General features: G+C 46.1%; 1 protein-coding gene across 3 annotated transcripts in view; it reads right to left on the bottom strand.

Annotated features, from left to right (window-relative positions):
* The window catches only part of ATP5F1C (ATP synthase F1 subunit gamma), a 40475-nt gene extending 21172 nt beyond the window's left edge, over positions 1-19303 (bottom strand). For 2 of the 3 annotated variants that reach the window (XM_073619443.1, XM_073619444.1), the window contains exons 1-4: positions 19180-19303; positions 5161-5195; positions 4921-5052; positions 685-889 (exon numbers count right to left, since the gene is read on the bottom strand). In XM_073619443.1, the coding sequence (XP_073475544.1) occupies positions 685-889; positions 4921-5052; positions 5161-5195; positions 19180-19220 (413 nt within the window). In that variant the 5' untranslated portion in view covers positions 19221-19303. Of the gene's footprint in view, positions 1-684; positions 890-4920; positions 5053-5160; positions 5196-19179 lie in introns of those variants that run through there. The other variant, XM_073619442.1, reaches the window with a different exon arrangement.
* Positions 19304-21577: the final 2274 nt, after the last annotated feature.

The raw sequence follows: 21577 nt of genomic DNA, 5'->3' as shown, positions 1-21577 counted from the left end.
TTGTGACGGGGGGGGGGGAATCGGGGTGTTTTGTGTGCCTGGCATGTTCTACTGTGTGTGTAGTGTTTGTGCACTCACATACCTGTCTTCTCTCCTCAGGCCGGAACGGAAATTACCGAGCCGAGGAGAGATGACATCATTTCCTTTGCTGCTGTTTAGCATACAGCAGCAAAGGAATGTTCTCATTGGCCGGCGGCGATCGCGAGGGGGGGGCCACGAAAGGATGGCCTCCCCCTCATCTCCGATCGCCGTGGGAGAAAAGACGACCGCCTCGGGCAGCGGGGGGGGGGGGGGGGGTCCGATCGGACCCCCCCCCCGCGGAAGGCAAATCACGTATATGTACGTGATTTTGCCTGTCCGTGCCACCTTGCCGACGTAAATTGGCGTGAGGCGGTCGTCAAGTGGTTAAAGTGATTTTCTCAGTTTAAACATTTAATATGTTTTCTATTTTATAAAAAGTGTCCATTACAACTATTCATTTTTTTGCAGAAAAATATTACAGGTGAATATATGTACTGCACTGTGTAGCCTTTTTGGCTGACCCCACTATAAGCTTATTGTTATAGAAAGCATATGTTGCAAGGCCAACATAAATTGTACTTTGGCTCCTAGATTGGGGAAAAATGATCGCCTGAGTTGGACATTAATCAATCTTTCTCTGCCCTTAAACTGGATCATACTTACCTTTGCAGTATACCTCTCAACTTGTCCCCAATTCCAAGCACCTTAACTTCTTTTCCACTACCAGCGAGCGAGGAAATTTCATTCTTAATAGCTTTAGCCACAGATGTATGAATAGCACCACAAAGACCCCTATCAGAGGAAACACCGATAATGAGGTGCTTTTTCTGGTCTTCAGGAGTCTTAATTTCAGCTTTCTCATACAATGCTAAAGGGAAGAAAAAGAAAAATATTTAGCACTTTCAACTGACAATTTGTTTGGAAAAATATACCTTAAAAAAACTGTTCTAAGAAAGAGATACAGACTGCCACTGCTGACTTCTTCTGAAAATGCTAACTGCTTGACTGTTATACCGATCCAGGGGTTTTAATATTAACCAGCACCGGTATCCAGAACAAGAATTTCCAACCTCACTTGCTGCACACTTGTTTAGCACCAGCGACAGTCAGTTCTAGCATTCTTAGAAGTGCACTAATACTGTTATGGGGCGTACACACGGTCGGACTTTTCAGCTACAAAAGTCCGACAGCCTGTCCGACAGACTTTCGACGGACTTTCGACGGACTTGCGGCGGACTTTCTAACGAACAGACTTGCCTACACACGATCACACAAAAGTCCGTCGAATTCTTACGTGATGACGTACACCGGACTAAAATAAGGAAGTTGATAGCCAGTAGCCAATAGCTGCCCTAGCATGGGTTTTTGTCCGTCAGACTAGCATACAGACGAGCGGATTTTTCGACCGGACTCGAGTCCGTCGGAAAGATTTGAAGCATGTTTCAAATCTAAAGTCCGTCGGATTTGAGGCTGAAAAAGTCCGTTGAAAGTCCGGAGAAGCCCACACACGATCGGATTACCAGCCAGCTTTAGTCCGTCAGCGTCCGTTGGACTTTTGTAGACGAAAAGTCCGACCGTGTGTACGCGGCATTAGGGTATATGCAGTTGAAAATACAATCATTTCCATCAACAAACAAGCTTTGGTATATAAAGTATGAAACAGTGCTAGCAGCCTATATCAAACAATATACATCCTAGTGAATGGTGCTTTATACATCAATGTATTTGTAACACAAAAAACAATAGAATAATATGCACAAAAACTGTACAGTGCTTGGTGCTTCTGTAAAAAGCGCAATGGTGCTCCAAAACAGAAGCAACATAAACAGCTCCTCCCACGTATAACCATCCTTATCCCCCATGTTCGTTAATGCATTTTAAAAAAAGATCAGCGCCAGGACGCTAAGAACAGTGAACCCATCCCCCTCACTCCAAATATGAACCTGAATGGGATCTGACCGCCATTGCATTTTGACTGGCCCTGGCCTTTACTGGCGTCTGCAACTGGATTGGCATCCTTTGTTGATAGGGCACAGGTGACCTCTGCTGCCTGCATCCTAGCAACTAGCTGAGCAGCAGTTGTGGACAATGGATGCCATTTACACTGTACTGCTGTACACATGTAAACACTTCTCAAATTTAAAATGCATACAGAGCACATTTTACACAGGATGTAGCTGTCACCGTCTGCCAGCAAGATTCCCTGTAAAAGCTGCACTTACAGCCACGTGCAAGACCCCTTACAGTTATTATAGAGTCACCAAAATAGCAATGGTACACTGCAATGACAAACCATTGCCAGCATTCAGCACTTATGACAGCGCTGCACTATTATACATTACCCTCCAGGAAAAAAAAAAAGTTAAAAAGGATTCACCTTTAAGGCTTTGTTTCCACAAGTGCAAATCCAATGTCGCGCAATTTGGAGTGCAACTTTGATGCGACTTGAATCAAAGACGCATCAAAGTAGTGCAGTTTCTGTGTGCGAGCTCGTCGGGATAGAGCGCTGTAAAAACATTTTTTATTTACTTATTTTACTTTTTCTATTTTGACACAGTTTAAAAAAAAAAAAAAAAAAAAAAAATTTGGGTCACTTTTATTCCTATTACAAGCAATGTAAAAAAATCATGACAGGACCTCTTAAATATGAGATCTGGGGTCAAAAAGACTTTATATCTCATATATACACTAAAATTCAATAGAAAAAAAAGGGTCCTTTAAGAGCTATGGGTGGAAGTGACGTTTGATGTTGCTTCCGCCCTCCCATGCTATGAAGCCGAGCAGGGGTCATCTTCCCCTCAGTCGGCAGCCAGCCAAGCGCACAGAAGAGGAAGCGATAGTCTCCGCCGCTACCGGTGGGTCCGGTAGTGCGGCGAGAGGGGGGGGCACCTCTTCTGCCGCTGATAAAAGTAATCTTGCAGTGAATCCGCCACGGAAACCACTTTTATCATAAAGAGAAACGCACGTCGTTCCCGAAAATATTGGGGTTATGGGAGCTAGCTACTGCCATAGCCCCAGTATTTAGCGTCAAAGTACCGATGTACAGGTACGGCGATTTACTGATTCCTGATCGGCTCACGTCTTTTTACGGGGGGCAGAATGGCTCCCCTGCGCGAAACCCTGTACAGGTATGGGGTTCCTTTAAGAGCTGCCAGTGGGCGCCTGCTGCGCATCATCACGTGCACGAGCGCCAGCACGGGGATTTGTGTGTGTAAACATACAAATCCCTGTGCTGTCAGAGGAGAGGAGACATGTCGTTTATTCCTAGTAAGTAGGAACAGCGATGTCTCCTATCCTACTCAGTCCTATCCCCATACAGTTAGAATATACATTTAACCCCTTGATCGCCCCCCTAGTGTTAACCCCTTCCCTACCAGTGCAATTTACACAGTAATCTGTGAATTTTTATAGCACCGATCGATGTATAAATGTCAATGGTCCCAAAAATGTGTCAAAAGTGTCCAATCTGTCTGTCGCAATACTGATAAAAATCGCAGAACACCAACATTACTAGTAAAAAAAAAAAAAAAAAAAAACCTCAAAAATCTGTCCCATAATTTGTAGATGCTATAACTTTTGTGCAAAAGCAATCAATATACGCTTGCTGCGAGAAATTTTTTAAAAAACATTTTTGGGGATATTATAGCAAAAAGTAAAAAATAGTTTTTTTCTTCAAAATTGTCGCTTTGTGTATAGCGCAAAAAATAAAAAACCACAGAGGTGATCAAATAGCACCAAAAGAAAGCTCTATTTGGGGGGGGGGGGGGGGGGCAAATTTCATTTGGTTACAGCATTGCATGACCGCGCAATTACCAGTTAAATAGACGCAGTGCCAAGTTGTAAAAAGTGCTCTGGCCAGGAAGGGGGTTAAACCTTCTGGGACTGAAATGGTTAAAGTGATTGTAAAGTCTCGTTTTTTTTTCCTTTAAAAATAACAAACATAAACATGTTATACCTACCTGCACTGTGCAGTGGATTTGCACAGAGCAGCCTGGATCCTCCTCTTCTCTGCTCCTGGCCTCTCGCTCCTGTTCAGTGCCCCAACAGCAAGCAGCTTGCTATGGGGGGCACCCGAGTCACAGCTCCCTGAGCCCCACCTCCTATCCCAATTGGCTAGCTGGCTTTGATTGACAGCAGCGGCAGCCAATGGCACTGCTGCTGTGTCTCAGCCAGAGGGAGAACCTTGGAAAGCTGAGACACTTGTGGACATCGCTGGACAGAGAGGGACCTCAGGTAAGTGTGAGGGGGGCTGCTGCACACAGAAGGCTTTTTATCTTAATGCATTCTTCTGCCTTTACAACCACTTTAAGGCATACCATATCTGCAGTTCTAAAACAAATCCTAGTTAAGTGCCAATAATTTATAATGTTCGTTAAATGGTCCAGTTTTCTAAACCATTATAAAATACTCCACCTAAAACAGTATTGACAGCAAAAACTGACAAAGCCCCACTACAGGCTTAAAAAGAAAAAAAAGAAAAAAAAAGGAAGACCCTGGCAGTGGGGCCTCCCCACACTGTAAGGGTGGAATGCTAGTCAAGTCTAGAGGTAGAGTGTGATACGTACCCTATCCCTCTCTCCAGCAGGCTTCCTCCACGCTGTGTGCCAAGTCGCCCAATGCCCCCTTTCTTCGGTGCTCCGACTACAGGTCTCACTATGATGTTACATTTAATGAAGAAACCAGTAGCCCTCTGCATCATATGCAATAATGGCACAGGACCGCCTACAACCCTATGCTTCGAAGAAAGGAGGATTGCGCCAGCGCCTACTGATGCAAGAATTAAGGCAACTATTACAGCCTATTACAAGGGTTTTGTTTTTTTTTTTACATCCTGGAGTTCAGAGTTACGATTCTGCTCCAAACCTGGAAAAAAAGACAAAAAAGATCTAGCAGAAGTACCTAGAGCCCCTGTTCCATATACTCTAGCTGGTTTCAACTCCCTCTCAGCTTTTGCATACTTTGCTGCTGCCACCATCTTCATAGATTTGGTAATCTTCTGGATGTTCTTGATGGATTTCAAACGTCTTGTAACTGTAAAACAATTGAGTGACAATGAAATATAAAGCACATTTGCATACAAACAGAAAACAAAACGTGGCTGACTTGAAAACCAATGGTATTTAAAATAGAAATACTTACTGTCCTTCAAAGTTGCCATGTTCCTGACTTGACCCCTTCAGGAGAAAAAGAACAGAACAAGATTTTAAAAAGAGATGTAAGACATATAGAAGTTTGGTAATGCAAAGGGTTTAAAATTAAGCAATGATGAAATAACAGATTTAGTTGCATTACTAAAAGTAGCCAAAGAAATCCATTAACAAGACTCTCTATATTTTATCTATAATAGTATAATCTGAAAACCAACCAAGTTTACCACTTTCTCTACTAGAGTTCTAATGAGGACTCTCATGAGGACTGATGAAGCGACTTTACAGCTGCCCAGATTTCTGCATTAAAATAGACACAAGCTAGGGGGGCGGGACCGGAAGTTGCCCTGCATGGACGCCTGAGCCCTCAGCTCTCCACCAGCCCGCAGCATTAAGGCCTGAAAGGGGGATTTTCAGCTACATTTTATGGGAGGCAGCAGGAGAACCAGATCCTCCAAACCCAGGGGATCATCCCAACCGCCGTCCGGCTCCACAACAACCCTCCACGGGTACTTTAAACATCCCTCTATGTCCGAGGACGGCAGGGACAAGATGGCGCCGACGGCTCCTGCCTCATCCACGAGGCAGTCACCGCGGCGGAGCTCGGCATCCCCTCCACTACTCCAGAGCACAGCGGACCTGGAACGGGAGACAGGGGACCGGAGAAGCAGGGGAACAACTGCGGTGAGTCCACCCCCTCCACTCCCAGCACAAGGGAAGCATCCTGGCCCGCCACAGGACCCCTTACTAGGCCTCTTCACCAACTCCTACACGCAGTGCTCACAGGCCTTCCCGCAGCTGCTGCGCACCATGTCTGATCCATCCCTGTCCCTGGGAGGAACGGCGACCCCCACACCATCCCTGCAACCCAGTGACTTCCCCCCACTGCCAGGGCCAGGGAACACAGGGGACATTGGTCAGTTATCAGAAATGAACTTTGACGGTGACACCCTCCAACCATACTTCGGCCCCCCTCCGGTCTCCCCTCAACCACAGAGACAGACCCGCCATAATGCCTCCAGGTCCACAGAGCAAGGAACGAATCAGACGAAATCATATGCCCAGATAACAAGCTCGCCATCCCTGATCCCTATGGAGGTTAGAGATGGGGGTCTCCCCTCTCACTCACAGAGGCTCACATGGGGGGACAGGACGGTCCCTCAACCACAACACTGGGACCCCAGGGGATCAGCATCCTCCCAAGTCGCAAGGGAACCATCCCCACCACATAGCCCACAACGCCATATGGAACACGTTCACCACCTCCAGCACCCCACCTCATGGCAGGACTGTCTCCAGGCTATTCCCACTAAGGAGGACTTCAGACTCCTCATCGAGGAAGTCAAGTCAGCATGCCGAGCAGAAATTCAAGTGATACATGCTAACCTTAAACACCTATCTGACAGGGTGGAGATGGCGGAGGAGGAAATTCAGGAGACCAAGCTGGCAGTACATCGCACCCAAGTACAGGGGGCCGACCATCATATAATGCTCCGGAACATGCAACGTCACCTCGAAGACTTGGATAACCGAGGACGTCGAAACAACATTCGTGTCCGGGGTCTACCTGAGTCAGAGGGTCCCGAAGACCTTCACGAAACTCTGCAACTCCTGTTTAACAACCTTCTGGGGGACCCCCCAAACAAACCCATTGAGATGGACCGTGCCCACCGTGCCCTCCGCCCCAAAGGGCCCTTCTCCAGACCCCGAGATGTCATATGCAGGGTCCATTCATTTCCCCTGAAAGAGGACATCATGCGCAAAGCCCGCACCACAAAAAAGATTCTTTTTGAAAACACGCAGGTCCAGCTATTTCCAGACCTTTCCTGGATAACATTACAGAAACGCAGACTGCTCCATCCCCTACTCATCCTGCTCCAGGAAAACGACATCACCTACCGCTGGGGATTCCCCTTCAGCCTCACTGCCCGAAGGCAGGGAAAAACTGCGGTGCTACGCTTTCCAGAAGACTTGGAAAATTTCTGTGACACCATGGAAATCCCACTACCTCGCTTGCCTGAATGGGATTTAGTGGATTTGCCCACACCTCCTCCAGTGGTGTGGCAGAAGGTCCCACCAACTAAGCGACCCAGAGATCGGGACTCTCCCAGCGGATCCACCAAAACAAAGCCTAAAAAAGGATGACTATATCTCCCCCCTCTCCTGCCCCACCCAATACAATTATAAGCTACCCCCCCTAGGCCTTCCCCACCTCTCATTTCATTAGCAACACAGGGCACCCCCCTTCTTGCTGGAGACAGCTCAGCGGTGGAACTTTTGGTCGAAACTGATCCCCCCCTAGAGGTCAATCCCACTAGAGTTCCCTATTGTCACTCTGTTTTGAGGACTTGAACACAGTTGATTTTGTTTGTTCGCTATGCCCCCCCGGCCTGAACCCTCGTTGGGGGCCCCGGCCGAGGGGACCTACTGGAACCTCTTAGAATTCGGGCGGTCTCTACTGCCCGAGACAACAACAAAATGTTTATTACTAAATGATTTGCTACTAACTATTTCTCTCCTTTTCTTTTCTCCCCTCCACTTATTCTACTTCTTCTATCTCCCCCCCACCCCTATTTCTTTTCCTTTTATGGCTCACCGCAGGTCTGGAGCAACCACTCGGCTTCCTCTCACGCCTGATCCCCGTCGCACCTTAGACTTCCTGGAAGGTCCACGACTGGATAAGCTAAGTAATCTGATGCACGCACACGCCATCGACCATGGCTAAGATCTTATCGTTTAATGTCCATGGCTTGAACTCAAACAAAAAAAGACATCTCGCACTGAGGGAACTCAGGCAGATTGGGGCAGATGTAGCTATGCTGCAGGAGACACACTTCAATAGAGGGAATGCTTTCGCCTTCGCATCCAAACAGTACCCCCAGATTTATCAGGCCTTTAGTCCTCGTAAGCGTGCGGGTGTTGCCATTCTGTTTAAAAAAGGCTCTCCATTTAAATGCACCGACTCCCTCGTCGACCCGGGGGGACACTATATAATTCTAAGAGGTCAGTGGCAAACACAGGCGGTAACTTTCTGTAATATCTACGCACCCAATACCCATCAAATACATTTCCTATCTAGGGTCCTCGCCCGCCTGTTTAGACAACCCAATGATTACTTAATCGTTGGCGGAGACTACAACTTGGTGCACTCAGTGGGTTTGGACCGTCACGTGATTAACCCTGCAGCCCATCAGGCTCGGGCTGTCCGTGATTCCAAGTTGTTTCGTCAGCTGACTAGGCGACATGCTTTATTCGATGCATGGAGAGCCTTACACCCAGGGGATAAGCAATTCACATTCTATTCTGCCCCCCACCTCATGCATTCCCGCATAGACTATATCTTCGTTAATAACAATACCCTACGCGCCACCAAAACCGCCCAGATCCTCCCCATCTCGTGGTCTGATCATGCCCCAGTCCTTGTGTCACTAGAAATAGGTAGCCCAACCCGTAAACCTAGTAATTGGCAGCTAAACAACTTCCTCTTACAACATATTCCGTCCAGATCGGAACTAGAGACAACCCTGCAGAATTACTTCCTAGAAAACAACACCCCCGAAGTCTCCTTAACCACCCTCTGGGAAGCCCACAAGGCAGTCCTACGGGGACGGTGTATAGCAATTTCTTCGGCTATGAAGAAAAACGCGATGGCATCTAAAATTCAAGCCGAAAGAGACCTTAAGACTCTAGAACTCCGACTGCAAGTATCACCATCCCTAAACCTTCTCAAAAAAGTAATCTGCCTCAGAAACACCCTTCGAGATTTAGCGTTAGGACAGGTAGAGAAGGCACTTACTCGATTAAGACAAACATATTATGACAAGGGGAATAAGGCCCATACTATCCTGGCACGTAAACTCTCGGAGCGCTCTCACATGTCCACACCCCACCAAATTAAAGACAAAAAGGGGGCCCTCATGTCACACCCCCAAGACATAGCCCGGACCTTCGGAGAATTTTACACAACACTATATAATAACCCTGAAATTCCCCGAGACCCGCCCCCACCTGATATAAAAGACCGTATGAAACAATACTTAGAGGACAGTGGACTCCCCAAATTACTTAAGACGGATCTAATGTTACTTAATGCACCGATTACAGAGGAAGAGCTAACGGCCACCATCAAAACCCTGCCCTCTCATAAATCACCTGGCCCAGATGGCCTTCCCTATGAGTATTATAAGGCATTCCTCCCGATTCTACTACCATATATGTGCAGGATGTTTAACGCCTTCTTTCAGAAAACCTCCATTCCCACTGATATGCAGAGGTCGTTCCTCACGTTGATTCCTAAGCCTGGCAAGGATCCTTCTGTGTGTGCCAGCTACAGGCCAATCGCACTCCTAAACTCTGATTTAAAAATTTTTACCAAACTCCTTTCAATGCGATTAAACCTCATACTTCCCTCGCTAATACACAAGGATCAGGTGGGATTCGTCCCCCTACGTCAGGCGGGGGATAATACGAGAAGAATTATTGACCTAATAGACGTGGCGAACAGGAATAAGCAGCAAGCGTTAGTCCTTGGCTTGGACGCGGAAAAGGCTTTCGACCACCTCGGCTGGTCCTTCCTCTTCGCCACGTTGAATTGCATGGGATTTCAGGGCCCATTTCTCCAAGCAATTAGACATTTGTACACTAATCCCTCATCCCAAGTAAAAACTCCCTTCGCCCTATCACGGGCCTTTCCAATCACGAATGGGACCCGCCAGGGGTGCCCACTCTCACCGCTACTTTTTGCGTTGTGTGTCGAGCCTCTGGCGGCTTCCATTCGAAAAAACCCGAACATTCACGGCATACCGCTGAGGGACAGGGAATTCAAACTAGCCTTGTTTGCTGATGATATTATCCTCACCCTAACCCAACCCAGAATATCACTCCCTAACCTACACGCCGAACTTGACCTATACAGATCCCTATCAGGATACAAGATAAATGCAACTAAATCAGAAGCCCTACCCATTAATATCCCAACACAGGAAACACAACACCTACAACACCACTTCCCCTACCATTGGCAGACATCATCACTGAAATACCTGGGAGTACAGCTAACTCCCTCTTATTCCACTCTATACCGAGCAAATTACCCCCCTCTCTTTAAAACCATAAGGGACCTTCTACTGAAATGGAAGGCCCATCATATCTCCCTACTAGGGAGGATAGCCTCTGTTAAGATGGTCATCCTACCAAAGTTGCTGTATTTATTCCAGACTCTCCCCATCCCAATACCCCTATCAGAGCTGAAAAAACTCCAGGCGGACTTAATACGATTTGTTTGGAATTACAAAAGACATAGAATTCCACAATCAGTCATGACAGCGGCACGATCAGACGGCGGTCTATCATTCCCTGACCTAACTAAATACTACCAAGCCACTCAACTGCGAACCCTGGCCTCTTGGTTCACCCAACGCTCATATAATAAGTGGACAGAAATAGAAAAACTTTGGATGGCCCCAGTCCATCCAAATAGCATGCTGTGGAATGCGGAGGTGAAGGTGGAGTCCACTCAACTCTTGGGCCCCATGCTCCACATTAGTACACTTTGGCGTAAAGTATCACGGCTTTATAAGCTATGCTCAGAAAGATCACTCCTCACATCGTTCCTCTACAACCCCAAGCTGCCTGTAGGCCTTACTCATCAGATGTCTTATCCATGGGCGATGAGGAATTTATTCCACTTTGGCCATTTGGTACACCCATGCACGCGCAGATTACTGTCCTTTACAGAGCTACAGAGAAAATTTGATTTACCAAGGCAAGTGTTCTTTGGATACTTGCAGATTAGGCACTACGCTCAATCAATTGCCCCGAACTTACAGTTCTCGGCCCCATCACCCTTTGAGGGATTGATATTAGAGGGCTCAACTAGACGCGGGCTAATATCTGATATTTATCAGATACTGAACTCCTATAACTTTACAGACCATGGCAAGCACTCGTACATTACCCGCTGGGAGAAGCTCCTAGGGGAGGAGATCTCGGAAGCTACCTGGAAGACGATTTGGTCCCGGGCGGCTAAAAGCTCATTATGCACTCTGTACAAAGAGAATGCATACAAGGTCCTTTTCTTCTGGTATATGACGCCTGATGTCCTCCACACCATTTTCCCATCTAGCTCGGATAGATGCTGGCGGTGTATGAAGGACAGGGGGACCTTATTTCACATTTACTGGACATGTCCCAAAATAACTCCCTTTTGGACGGAAACACAATTATCGCTGAATCGCCTACTGGGCGTCCAGGTCCCCAAAGTCCCGAAACTGTTCCTTCTTGGTGTGTCTGGGCTACGTATATCCCGACACTCTAGGAAACTACTAGGTCATGTTCTCACAGCAGCGAGATGCCTGGTAGCCCTTTATTGGAAGAAACAGGTTCCACCTTCCCAAGCAGACCTCTATGCCAGAATAAAGGACATAGAGCTAATGGAGAAAATGACAGCCAGGATACAAAACAGAATGGAGGCCCATGACATGGTCTGGGAGGAATGGCATAAGCGAGAGGACCCGCCCTAGGTCTGCGGCTAGACCCCCCCCCCCACTTCCCCTTCCCCCTTCCATCCCTCTTTTCTCTTTTCCTACTTTATTTTCCTTCTCTCTGTAAAATGCTAATACATTCTCAGTTTAATAATGTTATTTGCTGGTCGAAAACTTCAGATGGTATGGAAGATGTTATACCACTAATGTACCTGGATGATTATCATCAGAAGCTCAATGTCTATAGCGTTGACTGTTTACCTATTGCACTTAACTATAAGCAACACTATTGCTCAATGTATATGTATGTCTAAACATTTTTTTATTAAACGTAATTTGAAAAAAAAAAAAAATAGACACAAGCTCATAGCGGCTATTGTTAATCTAGGACATTAGCTTTAGGCCTCATTCACATGGGACCACACTAAAGCGTACATTCCAGGGAGGGCAATGTTTACCTGCAGCGGCTGTTCCAAATTTGACATTTGTGTGAGTGCGTGTCCCTAAATTCACACAATGTGCATTCGGGAACACGCACCTTTAACCCCATGGATGTCAAATTGGGAGCAGCAGCTGTGTCCATGCAGCCGCTTTATGCCAAATGGCATCCATGAGACTGCCTACACAGCGATGCATGGAACACCTGGGCATCCCCCTGTGAGTAAACATGGCCCTCCATGGGTGTACGCTTTTGTACACCCTGAGTGAACAAGGTCTTAAAGGGGTTGTAAACCCTTGTGTTTTCGCATTAAAAAAATTCTGACATTGACCGCCCCCCCGTTTTACTCACCGGAGCCTGTTAGTTCCCTCAGCAGAGACGCGCTGTACCTCTCTGCCCGGGGTACTCGTCTCTTGATTGGATAGATTGATAGCAGCGCAGCCATTGGCTCCCACTGATGTCAATCAAATCCAATGACGCAGGCGCCGGGGGGTGGGGGGTGGGGCCGAGTCCATTCTGTGTCTATGGACGCAAAAGCTGGACTTGGGAGCACACCCACAAGGTAACCCACAGGGAGAGCGCTTCTCCTAGGGGGTTTACTGATGCGAGGAGGAGCCACGAGCACCGTTGGGGGACCCCAGAAGACGAGTTAAGTATGATATGTTTGTTATTTAGAAAAAAAAATAAACATGAGGGTTTACAATCCCTTTAAGGGCATGTTCACACTTGTACAGATGTCTCCGCAAGGACAAACAAGAAACCCTGGTTTTCAATGTGCCCTTCAGGTGAGCTGCTGTGCGCTGTAGAAATCATAATATTTTTCCATCCTGCACTGCAGCACCTACAGCTCGGTTTCTCTGCACAGGTATGAATGAAATGTCACATTTTATATTTTTCTTTTTTTTTTTTTACAAGCAAGAAGGTACCTCTGCTCAGAACAGAGACTTCTGCAAAATAAAGCAGCATTTGACCAGCAAAAAGTGTGAACAAGCCTCTAATAAAGACACCTCACCCATCCACAGCAAATTACGAATGTTTGTAGAAGTGCCCTGTACTACTATTACTACTGATGTACTACTTATCTTACCGCCACTCCCTCACAACTAAGGAACAGAAAAAGAATAGTGCTTCTGCTTATGGATTACCATGGGACCTCTTCTTATGTGACAGCGCTCAACTTGACTTTAGCTCTGGCTGCATCGCAGAAAGGAAAAGCTGGCAACGTATGAAGCTGGCCATACATTATACAATTTTCTTTTACTACTCCTGTACAACCGCCTTCAGATTTACCTTAAACTATGTATTGCAGGGGCCTGTCTGACTGTATACAAATAGAAAGGACTGTTTAGGTTCGTCCTCACATTATATGGTTTTTGTTTTTTTAAGGGCCAGTTCACACCATAGAAACGCAGTCCGGATGCGTTCCAGATGCTTTTCTGCATGCGTGTTTTTGATGCAGTCCAGTGCATTTTTTCCCCTCTTTTTCTTAACTTTAAATAAGAAAGTGTGTTCCAGTGCGTTTTTGATGCTTTTTACAGAGTTCCAGTACAGTCCAGTGCAGGAAAAATGCAACACCTTCTACTTTTTGTTCTGGAACTGCAAACACTGGTGTGAACTATGCCATTGAAAAACATATGACCTATTTTCTATGCGTTTTTGATGCAAAAAAAAAAAAAAAAAACACTGCACTGCATGTGGTGTGAACTGGCCCTCAAGGAAAATTGTACAATACGATAGTATAATGCATAGCCAGCTTAACCACTTAAGCCGCAGAAGATTAGGCTGCTCAATGACCAGAGCACTTTTTGCAATACGGCATTGCATCGCTTTAACTGACAATTGCGCGGCCGTGCGACGCTGTACCCAAACAAAATTGACGTCTTTTTTTTCCCACAAATAGAGCTTTGGTATTTGATCATCTCTGCGGTTTTTATTTTTTGCGCTATAAACAAAAAAAGAGCGACAATTTTGAAAAAAATATATATATATATTTTGTATTTTTGCTATAATAAATATCCCCAATTTTTTTTTTTTTAAAAAAAAGCACATTTCTCAGTTTAGGCCAATATGTATTCTTCTACATATTTTTGGCAATAAAAATTGCAATAAGCCTATATTGATTGGTTTGTGCAAAAGTTATAGTGTCTACAAAATAGGGGATAGATTTATGGCATTTTTATTATTTTTTTTTTTTTTACTAGTAATGGCGGCAATCTGCAATTTTTATGGTGACTGTGGCATTATGGCGGACACATCGGACACTTTTGGGACGATCGACAATTATACAGCGATCAGTGCTATAAAAATGCACCGATTACTGTATAAATGTCACTGGCAGGGAAGGGGTTAACACACTAGGAGGCGATCAACCTGTGTTCCCTGACTGTGTTCTAACTGTAGGGGGAGGGGACTGACTATAGGAGATAACAGATTGTGGTTCCTAGCTATTAGGAACTCACGATCTGCATCTCCTCTCAGAACAGGGATGTGTGTGTGTGTGCACACACACACATCCCTGTTCTGCCTGTCGTGCCCGCGATCGCTTGTGGATGGTTGTCATTTCAACCGCCGGTCACGAACATCGGCACCCCGCAGTGCGGCACGCGCGCGCCTGCTAATCCCGCTTAAAGGATCCGACGTACAGCTACAACAGCTCGTGGGATTGTGCCAACCTGCCGCAGTATAATGATGGAGGCTGGACGGCAAGTGGGGGGCCTTAATAAACGCAATGGAGATCATTTATTTAAAATCCGGAGCAGCTGTGCATGACAATATGTAGCTCTAGGCTGACCTTGTTCAGGTAATGCTCCATTCACACTTGTGCGACTTTTAAGACGACTTTGGACATGAAAATTGCATGACAAATCACAGCCCATTCTTTTCAATGACACCCGCTCAAATTGGACAGACTTTGATCCAGAGATTGTAAAGTGACATCAAAGTCCCACTGGAAATCATGCAACTTTGGAGTTGTGCTAGTGTGAATGGAGCCTTAGCTTTAAATATGAAACAGAGGCAGACTGGTTACCAAGCACAGCTTCTCCAGATTCAGTCTGCTCCAGTCTTCGTAGTTTCCCCTCAGTGTCACTTTGTCCTACATGGGCAAGGTGACAACGTTCCTTTTTAGAAGAAGGAAAGACTAAAATAACCCACAGCCTAATCGTTGCCTCCCCATTGCTCTTATATTTGCTGCATACAGTTCGTGGGAAATCTCAATGGGAATTCCTTTTTTTAATCTACTTTCAAGCAACCACAAAGCTCCAGCAGGTGTGCCCATCTGTGCAGCCCCCAAAACAGCGCAGAATGAGAACAGTGAAGTCATCTCACTGGCATCCATTGCTTTAAGGTAAGGTGGCCCCTAAAACAGTCAATGCCCACCAGCCACACAGACACCCGCACCAGAGCTCTGTAGTCACATGACTAATTGGAAGAGGATTAAAAAATGCTCACAAACTTCGTGCAGCAAGCATAAGAGCAACTCCCCGCCCACCTCTACACTCCCCGTCGCGAAGCAGAACCTCACGCCTGGAGAATGACAAGTGCGTTCAGATTAATCCTTACTGCGCACACAGCAGAAGCAGAGCGCGCTCACGGCCCCCAATCACTGTGCATGTCATCCACATTTGGCACCGGTGGAGGATTCCTGGATAGTAGCTTTGACAGGAAAGGCACCACATGACTTCAGCATGCCCAATCATGCTGAGGTGTGGAGCAGCCAATCATGTGAGAGCTGGAGAAGAAAGGAGGAGGGATGTGAAGCTGGAATCGTAGACACTCTCTGCTCTCATGCTCCTGCATGAGATAAAGAAATCAGATGTCAGTCACAGCAGTGGTGGATGAAGTGACACAAATGTATCTGTTGTTTTTTATCTTTGCAAGAAAAGACAAGAGGATTGCTCAGAGCTGGATTAATTCTCCGTGGCAAGACTGGGCACAGATGACTTGACATCCTCTACTGTACCAGGTAGAGGTCTTCGTTAATCGCTAGCCACCAGCCGCTGCAGTTATACTGCGGCAGGTTGGCTGCGCAAATCTCCGTAGGTATATGTCGCTCCTTTAAGACGATCTAGCAGGTGTGTGCGCGCCACGAGTCCCCAGGGCCGATGCACGAGCCCGGCGGGCGCAATGTCCGTCGGGCAATCGCTCGTGACAGAGCAGTAACGTGGATCTGTGTGTGTAAACACACAGATCCACATCCTGTCAGGGGAGTAGAGACAAATCGTGTGTACCTAGTATACGATCGGTCTCCTCCCCTAGTCAGTCCCTCCCCCCCCAAAGTAAGAACACACCTAGGGAACACAGTTAACCCCTAGTAAACAAATACAGTGCTTACAAACAACATAAAAAAAATAAAAATAAACAATAGCTGACATAAAGTCCATGAAAACTGACTAAAGTGCAGAATGCTTCAGAGATCTTCAGGTGTCCCCACTCACCGGATCAGGACGACCCCCAACTTTTCAGTCAGGGGGTCACTTCAGACTTAATAATGGTATCCAGAGATGGCGGATTCAGTGTCAGGTCATTAAACATTAAAGACTTCTTTAAGATGATCCTCAGCCGTAAAACAGGTACCCAAAATGAAAATGATGGACTGATAGTGAAGTACAGCAAATAAAAAGTTTTATTGCACATGGGGATGCATACTTACAAAAGGCAAGTTAAAAACAGGCATAAAATGGAGCTGGAAGTACAACAAACGCCGTCCCGGGCATTCGTTCGAAGAGACTGGAAGTGACGCCAGTCATGCCGGAAAATGCGCAATTTTGACGCAATTTCCGGCACGACTGACGTCACTTCCGGTCTCATGGATCGAACGCCAGGGACGGCGTTTGTTGTACTTCCAGCTCCATTTTATGCCTGTTTTTAAGTAAGTATGCATCCCCATACGCAATAAAACTTTATTTGCTGTACTTCACTATCAGTCCATCTTTTTCATTTTGGGTACCTGTTTTATGGCTGAGGATCATCTTAAAGAAGTCTTTTTGATTTGATAAGCGGACACTGAATCCGCCATCTCTGGATACCATTATTAAGTCTGAAGTGACCCCCAGACTGAAAAGCTGGGGGTCATCCTGATCCGGTGAGAGGGGACACATGAGGGGGTGTCGCTGTACACCTGAAGATCTGTGAAGCGTTTTGCACTTTCCTCACAGTGGATTTGAGCACTTTAGTCACTTTTTATGGACTTTATGTCAGCTATTATATTTTTTTCATGTTGTTTGTGAGCGCTGTATTTATCTATCTACATTTGTGTCAAGTGTCTAGCACTTTGTATATAGCAGCTACATTCACTATCTTTTTTTGTTTTCACACCATTAGCGCGAGTGTTTATATTGTGTTAGTGTTAACCCCTTCCCTGCCACTGACATTTATACAGTAATCAGTGGCTATTTTTAGCTCTGATCACTGTATAAATGTCAATTGCCCCAAAAAAGTGTCCGATCTGTCCACCGCAATGTCGCAGTCCTAATAAAAATTGCAGATCGCCTCCATAACTAGAAAAAAAAAATAATAAAATGCCAAAAATCTATCCCCTATTTTGTAGATGCTATAACTTTAGCACAAACCAATCAATATATGCTTATTGCAATTTTTTTTACCAAAAAATATGTAGAAGAATACATATCTGCCTAAACCTTAAGCGGAAGAAGTCCGCTTAAGGTGAAGAAAGTCTGATCATTGGAAGCGAGCACACATAGTTCCCATCATAGCCAGAGAACTGACCACGCTGTGCTCCCCTGCCTAATGTGGTCAGTTTTTAAAAGGAAAGCAGAGGGAATGGCAGAAACACCAGGTATTTCACACAAAGAAAGCATCACAAAGAGAACAGAAGACTCTAATACAAGTACATGGTACAGCAGGCACATATCAGGAATATGAAATGTTGGGGTAACAAACGCTTTGATGTTAGTGTGAAAGCTGTGCAGCAATCAAAGCCAAAGTTGCATCCAAGTCACAGGACTGTGGAGGGGCACAAGTGTGAATGGTGCCTAAGCGTTTAGAGATGGGGGGGGGGGGGGGGACACTTAGCAGGGAGTTTGTTTTTACCACAAGTCCTTGTTCCCACTGCCGTGGCTTCAAAGTCACGCACCTTTGAATCCGACATCCCTGTGAAACTTCATGTCTTGCATACAACTTCTTTAACAGAAGTCAATGCAGTTATGTTGAAAGTTGAACCAAAAGTAGCGCAGGAACCTTTTTTCTGAGTCGTAACGATTAGAATGGTTCCATTGCTGTTAATGGGGCGCAACTCATTATGCAACTTTGAACTCTCAAGTCGCGGCAGTGCGAACCGGGGCTGATGCAGAGAATGCATTGAGGTGAAAGACAATAAGACTTTAGAAGTACTTTTGTGGTCACACCAACAGACACTGAGATGGGTGGGGGGGGATCATGCATTGTAGGTGTGCTAACAGGGAGTGCGCAGACAGGAGGAGAGAGCAGGGCACTGCTCAATCAACAGGTATGAAGGTGTCACCACTTTATTCTAACTGGTGTCACCCTCCCATGCGTCTGTCTAGAAGTGACCAGATCACAAAGTAGTCTGGACAGAATGAGAAATCCTGGGGCAGAGAAGACAGATGACAGGAGAGGATTGAGGGTGGACTTTACCCTTGTATCCGGATAAAGCTGCAGGAATCAGAATCCTGCTTTATACACAAGGATCTCTCAGTGTGGAAATGTGAAGGTCAGTGGGGGTGGGGAGGTCTCCAGAGTGACAGGAGGGGGTTCCCCGGCCATGACCCCTCCATGTCCTCCCTACAGACACAGGTCACCTTCTCCCAGCCATACACAATGACAGGACCCAGTATAGAGGAAGTCTATGGAATGTACACAGTACAGGGGAAGTCTATGGAATGTACACAGTATAGGGGAAGTCTATGGAGTGTACACACTTCCCTGTGTCATTCATTGTCTGGGACACCTCCATTTGCAGGGAGCCGGCTGCGGCCTAGTACACCCCCACCCACCCCTCAGTGAGGACACCCCGCTCGGGACTACAAGCCGGAGTCCTCCTCGCCGTGCTCCCCCCCGCCCGGCTCCCTTCCTCCTGTCTCCAGGAATGTGGCGCTAGCCGCCTTCTCACCATTGTGGCTGGAAGATGAGGACGCTGCTCCGGGACAACATGGTGACTACAGGCAAGGTCAGTCAGAGCAGGGCGCGCATGCGTAGCTCGGGGACTGGAAGAGAGGACAGAGGGCGGAGACTACGCGAGAACTGTCTGTCAGCGGCACTTCCTGTACAGGGCCGCCATGTTTGGTGTGGGCATATACAGACTGAAGAAAATCAAGTGCTCAATTTCTGAACAGCTTTTGCATTAACCACTTGCCCTCTGGAAAATTTTACTCCATGACCAGACCATTTTTGCTATTCGGCACTGCACTAGTTTAACTGACAATTGCGCAGTCATGCTACACTGTACCCACACAACATTGATTGTCATTTTTTTCACACAAATAGAGCTTTCTTTTGGTGGTATTTGATCATCACTGCATTTTTTTTCCGAAGTAAATGAAGAAAGACCGCCAATTTGGGAAAAAAAAAAATTACATTCTGTTATAAATGATATCCAATAAAAAAAAATGTCAAAAATCGAATTTCTTCATAAATGTTGGCCAAGATGTAATCTACTACATGTCTTTGGTTTAAAAAAAAATTCCAATAAGTGTATTCATACCCCTCAACTTTTTGAGATGGGAACGTCGGACACCTATTAGCAAAAGTATGCAGACATAAGACACACCCCCTGCCATGCCCCCTTAAAGGAGAATTATACAAAAAAAAGATTAGTTAAAAGGATATCTAAAGCTTTGTTTAAAAAAAACAAAAAACATGTCATACTTACCTCCTCTGTGCAGTTGGTTTTGCACAGAGTGGCCCCAATCCTCCTCGTCTGGGGTCCCTCAGCGACGCTTCTGGCTCCTCCTCTTCTCGAGTGCCCCATTGGAGAGCCGCATTTCAAGGGGGCACTCATGCGGGTGCGCTCCTCGTGTCCTGCTGCTGCGTCTATTGCCCCACGGCTCCCGTGTCATTGGATTTGATTGACAACAGCGGGAGCCAATGGCTGTGCTGCTATCAATCTATTCAATCAGGACCTGAGACACTGGCTGGAGCTGGTGTGCTTCCGGGTTCAAGTAAGTAAAAGGGGGGCTCTGGGGGGGGCAGCTGCATCGCAGGAGGTTTTTCAGCTTAAATGGGTTGTAAACCCTTGTGTTTTTTCACCTTAATGCATCCTATGCATTAAGGTGAAAAAACACCTGGCATTTACCAGCCCCCCCGAGCCCCTTCATTTCTTTGGCGGGGACGCGCTCTCCCTCTCTTCACGAGGTTCTCGGCTCTTGCTTGGATAGATTGATAGCAGGGCAGCCATTGGCTCCCACTGCTGTCAATCAAATCCAATGACGCGGGTGCCGGGGGGCGGAGCCAACTCCGGTATTCGTGTCTGTGGATGCAAATGTTCGACTCAGGAGCGCGCCCGCAAGGTAACCCCCTTGGGAGAGCGCGTCTCCCAGGGGGTTATCTGATGCGGGGAGGAGCCGGGAGAGCCGCCGGAGGACCCCGGAAGAGGATGTTCGGGGCCACTCTGTGCAAAACGAGCTGCACAGTGGAGGTAAGTATGACACGTTTGTTATTTTAAAAAAATAAAAAACGATCCTTTGCAATCACTTTAATGCATAGAATGCATTAAGGTGAAAAACCTCAAGGCTTTACAACCATTTTAAACCAACAAGTGCTTTTTTTTACCACTATTATTCCTTTATACTGGCTTGTGACATTTAAAAATGCAGCAATTTAGAAATTGGATAAAAGGTTTAGCACTGGGAAACACTTTTTGAAAGATAAAAAATGGATATATATACAACTATATAGATCAGACCACAATGAGGTACAAATGAGGAGGAAAGAGAGACTTTGTTCCAAATCAGAAACAGGCCCTCGAAATCAGGGACAGTTGGGAGCTATGGTGTAAATTGATTGGTTGGTGTGACAGTTATAGCATCTACAAACTACGGGATATACAGTATCTCACAAAAGTGAGTACACTCCTCACATTTTTGTAAATATATTATTATATCTTTTCACGTGACAACACTGAAGAAATGACACTTTGCTACAATGTAAACTAGTGAGTGTACAGCTTGTATAACAGTGTAAATTTGCTGTCCCCTCAAATTAACTCAACACACAGCCAATAATGTCTAAACTGCTGGCAACAAAAGTAAGAACACCCCTAAGTGAAAATGTCCAAATTGGGCCCAATTAGCCATTTTCCCTCCCCAGTGTCATGTGACTCATTAGTGTTACAAGGTCTCAGGTGTGAATGGGGAGCAGGTGTGTTGAATTTGGTGTTATCGCTCTCACTCTCTCATACTGGTCACTGGAAGTTCAACATGGCACCTCACGGCAAAGAACTCTCTGAGGATCAGAAAAAAAGAATTGTTGCTCTACATAAAGATGGCCTAGGCTATAAGAAGATTGCCAAG

The sequence above is a fragment of the Aquarana catesbeiana genome, linkage group LG03 (assembly GCF_042186555.1).
Source record: "Aquarana catesbeiana isolate 2022-GZ linkage group LG03, ASM4218655v1, whole genome shotgun sequence".
NCBI classification, from domain to species: domain Eukaryota; kingdom Metazoa; phylum Chordata; class Amphibia; order Anura; family Ranidae; genus Aquarana; species Aquarana catesbeiana.
Note: the sequence above shows the minus strand (reverse complement) of the source record. Positions and strands in the feature narration are given on the sequence as shown.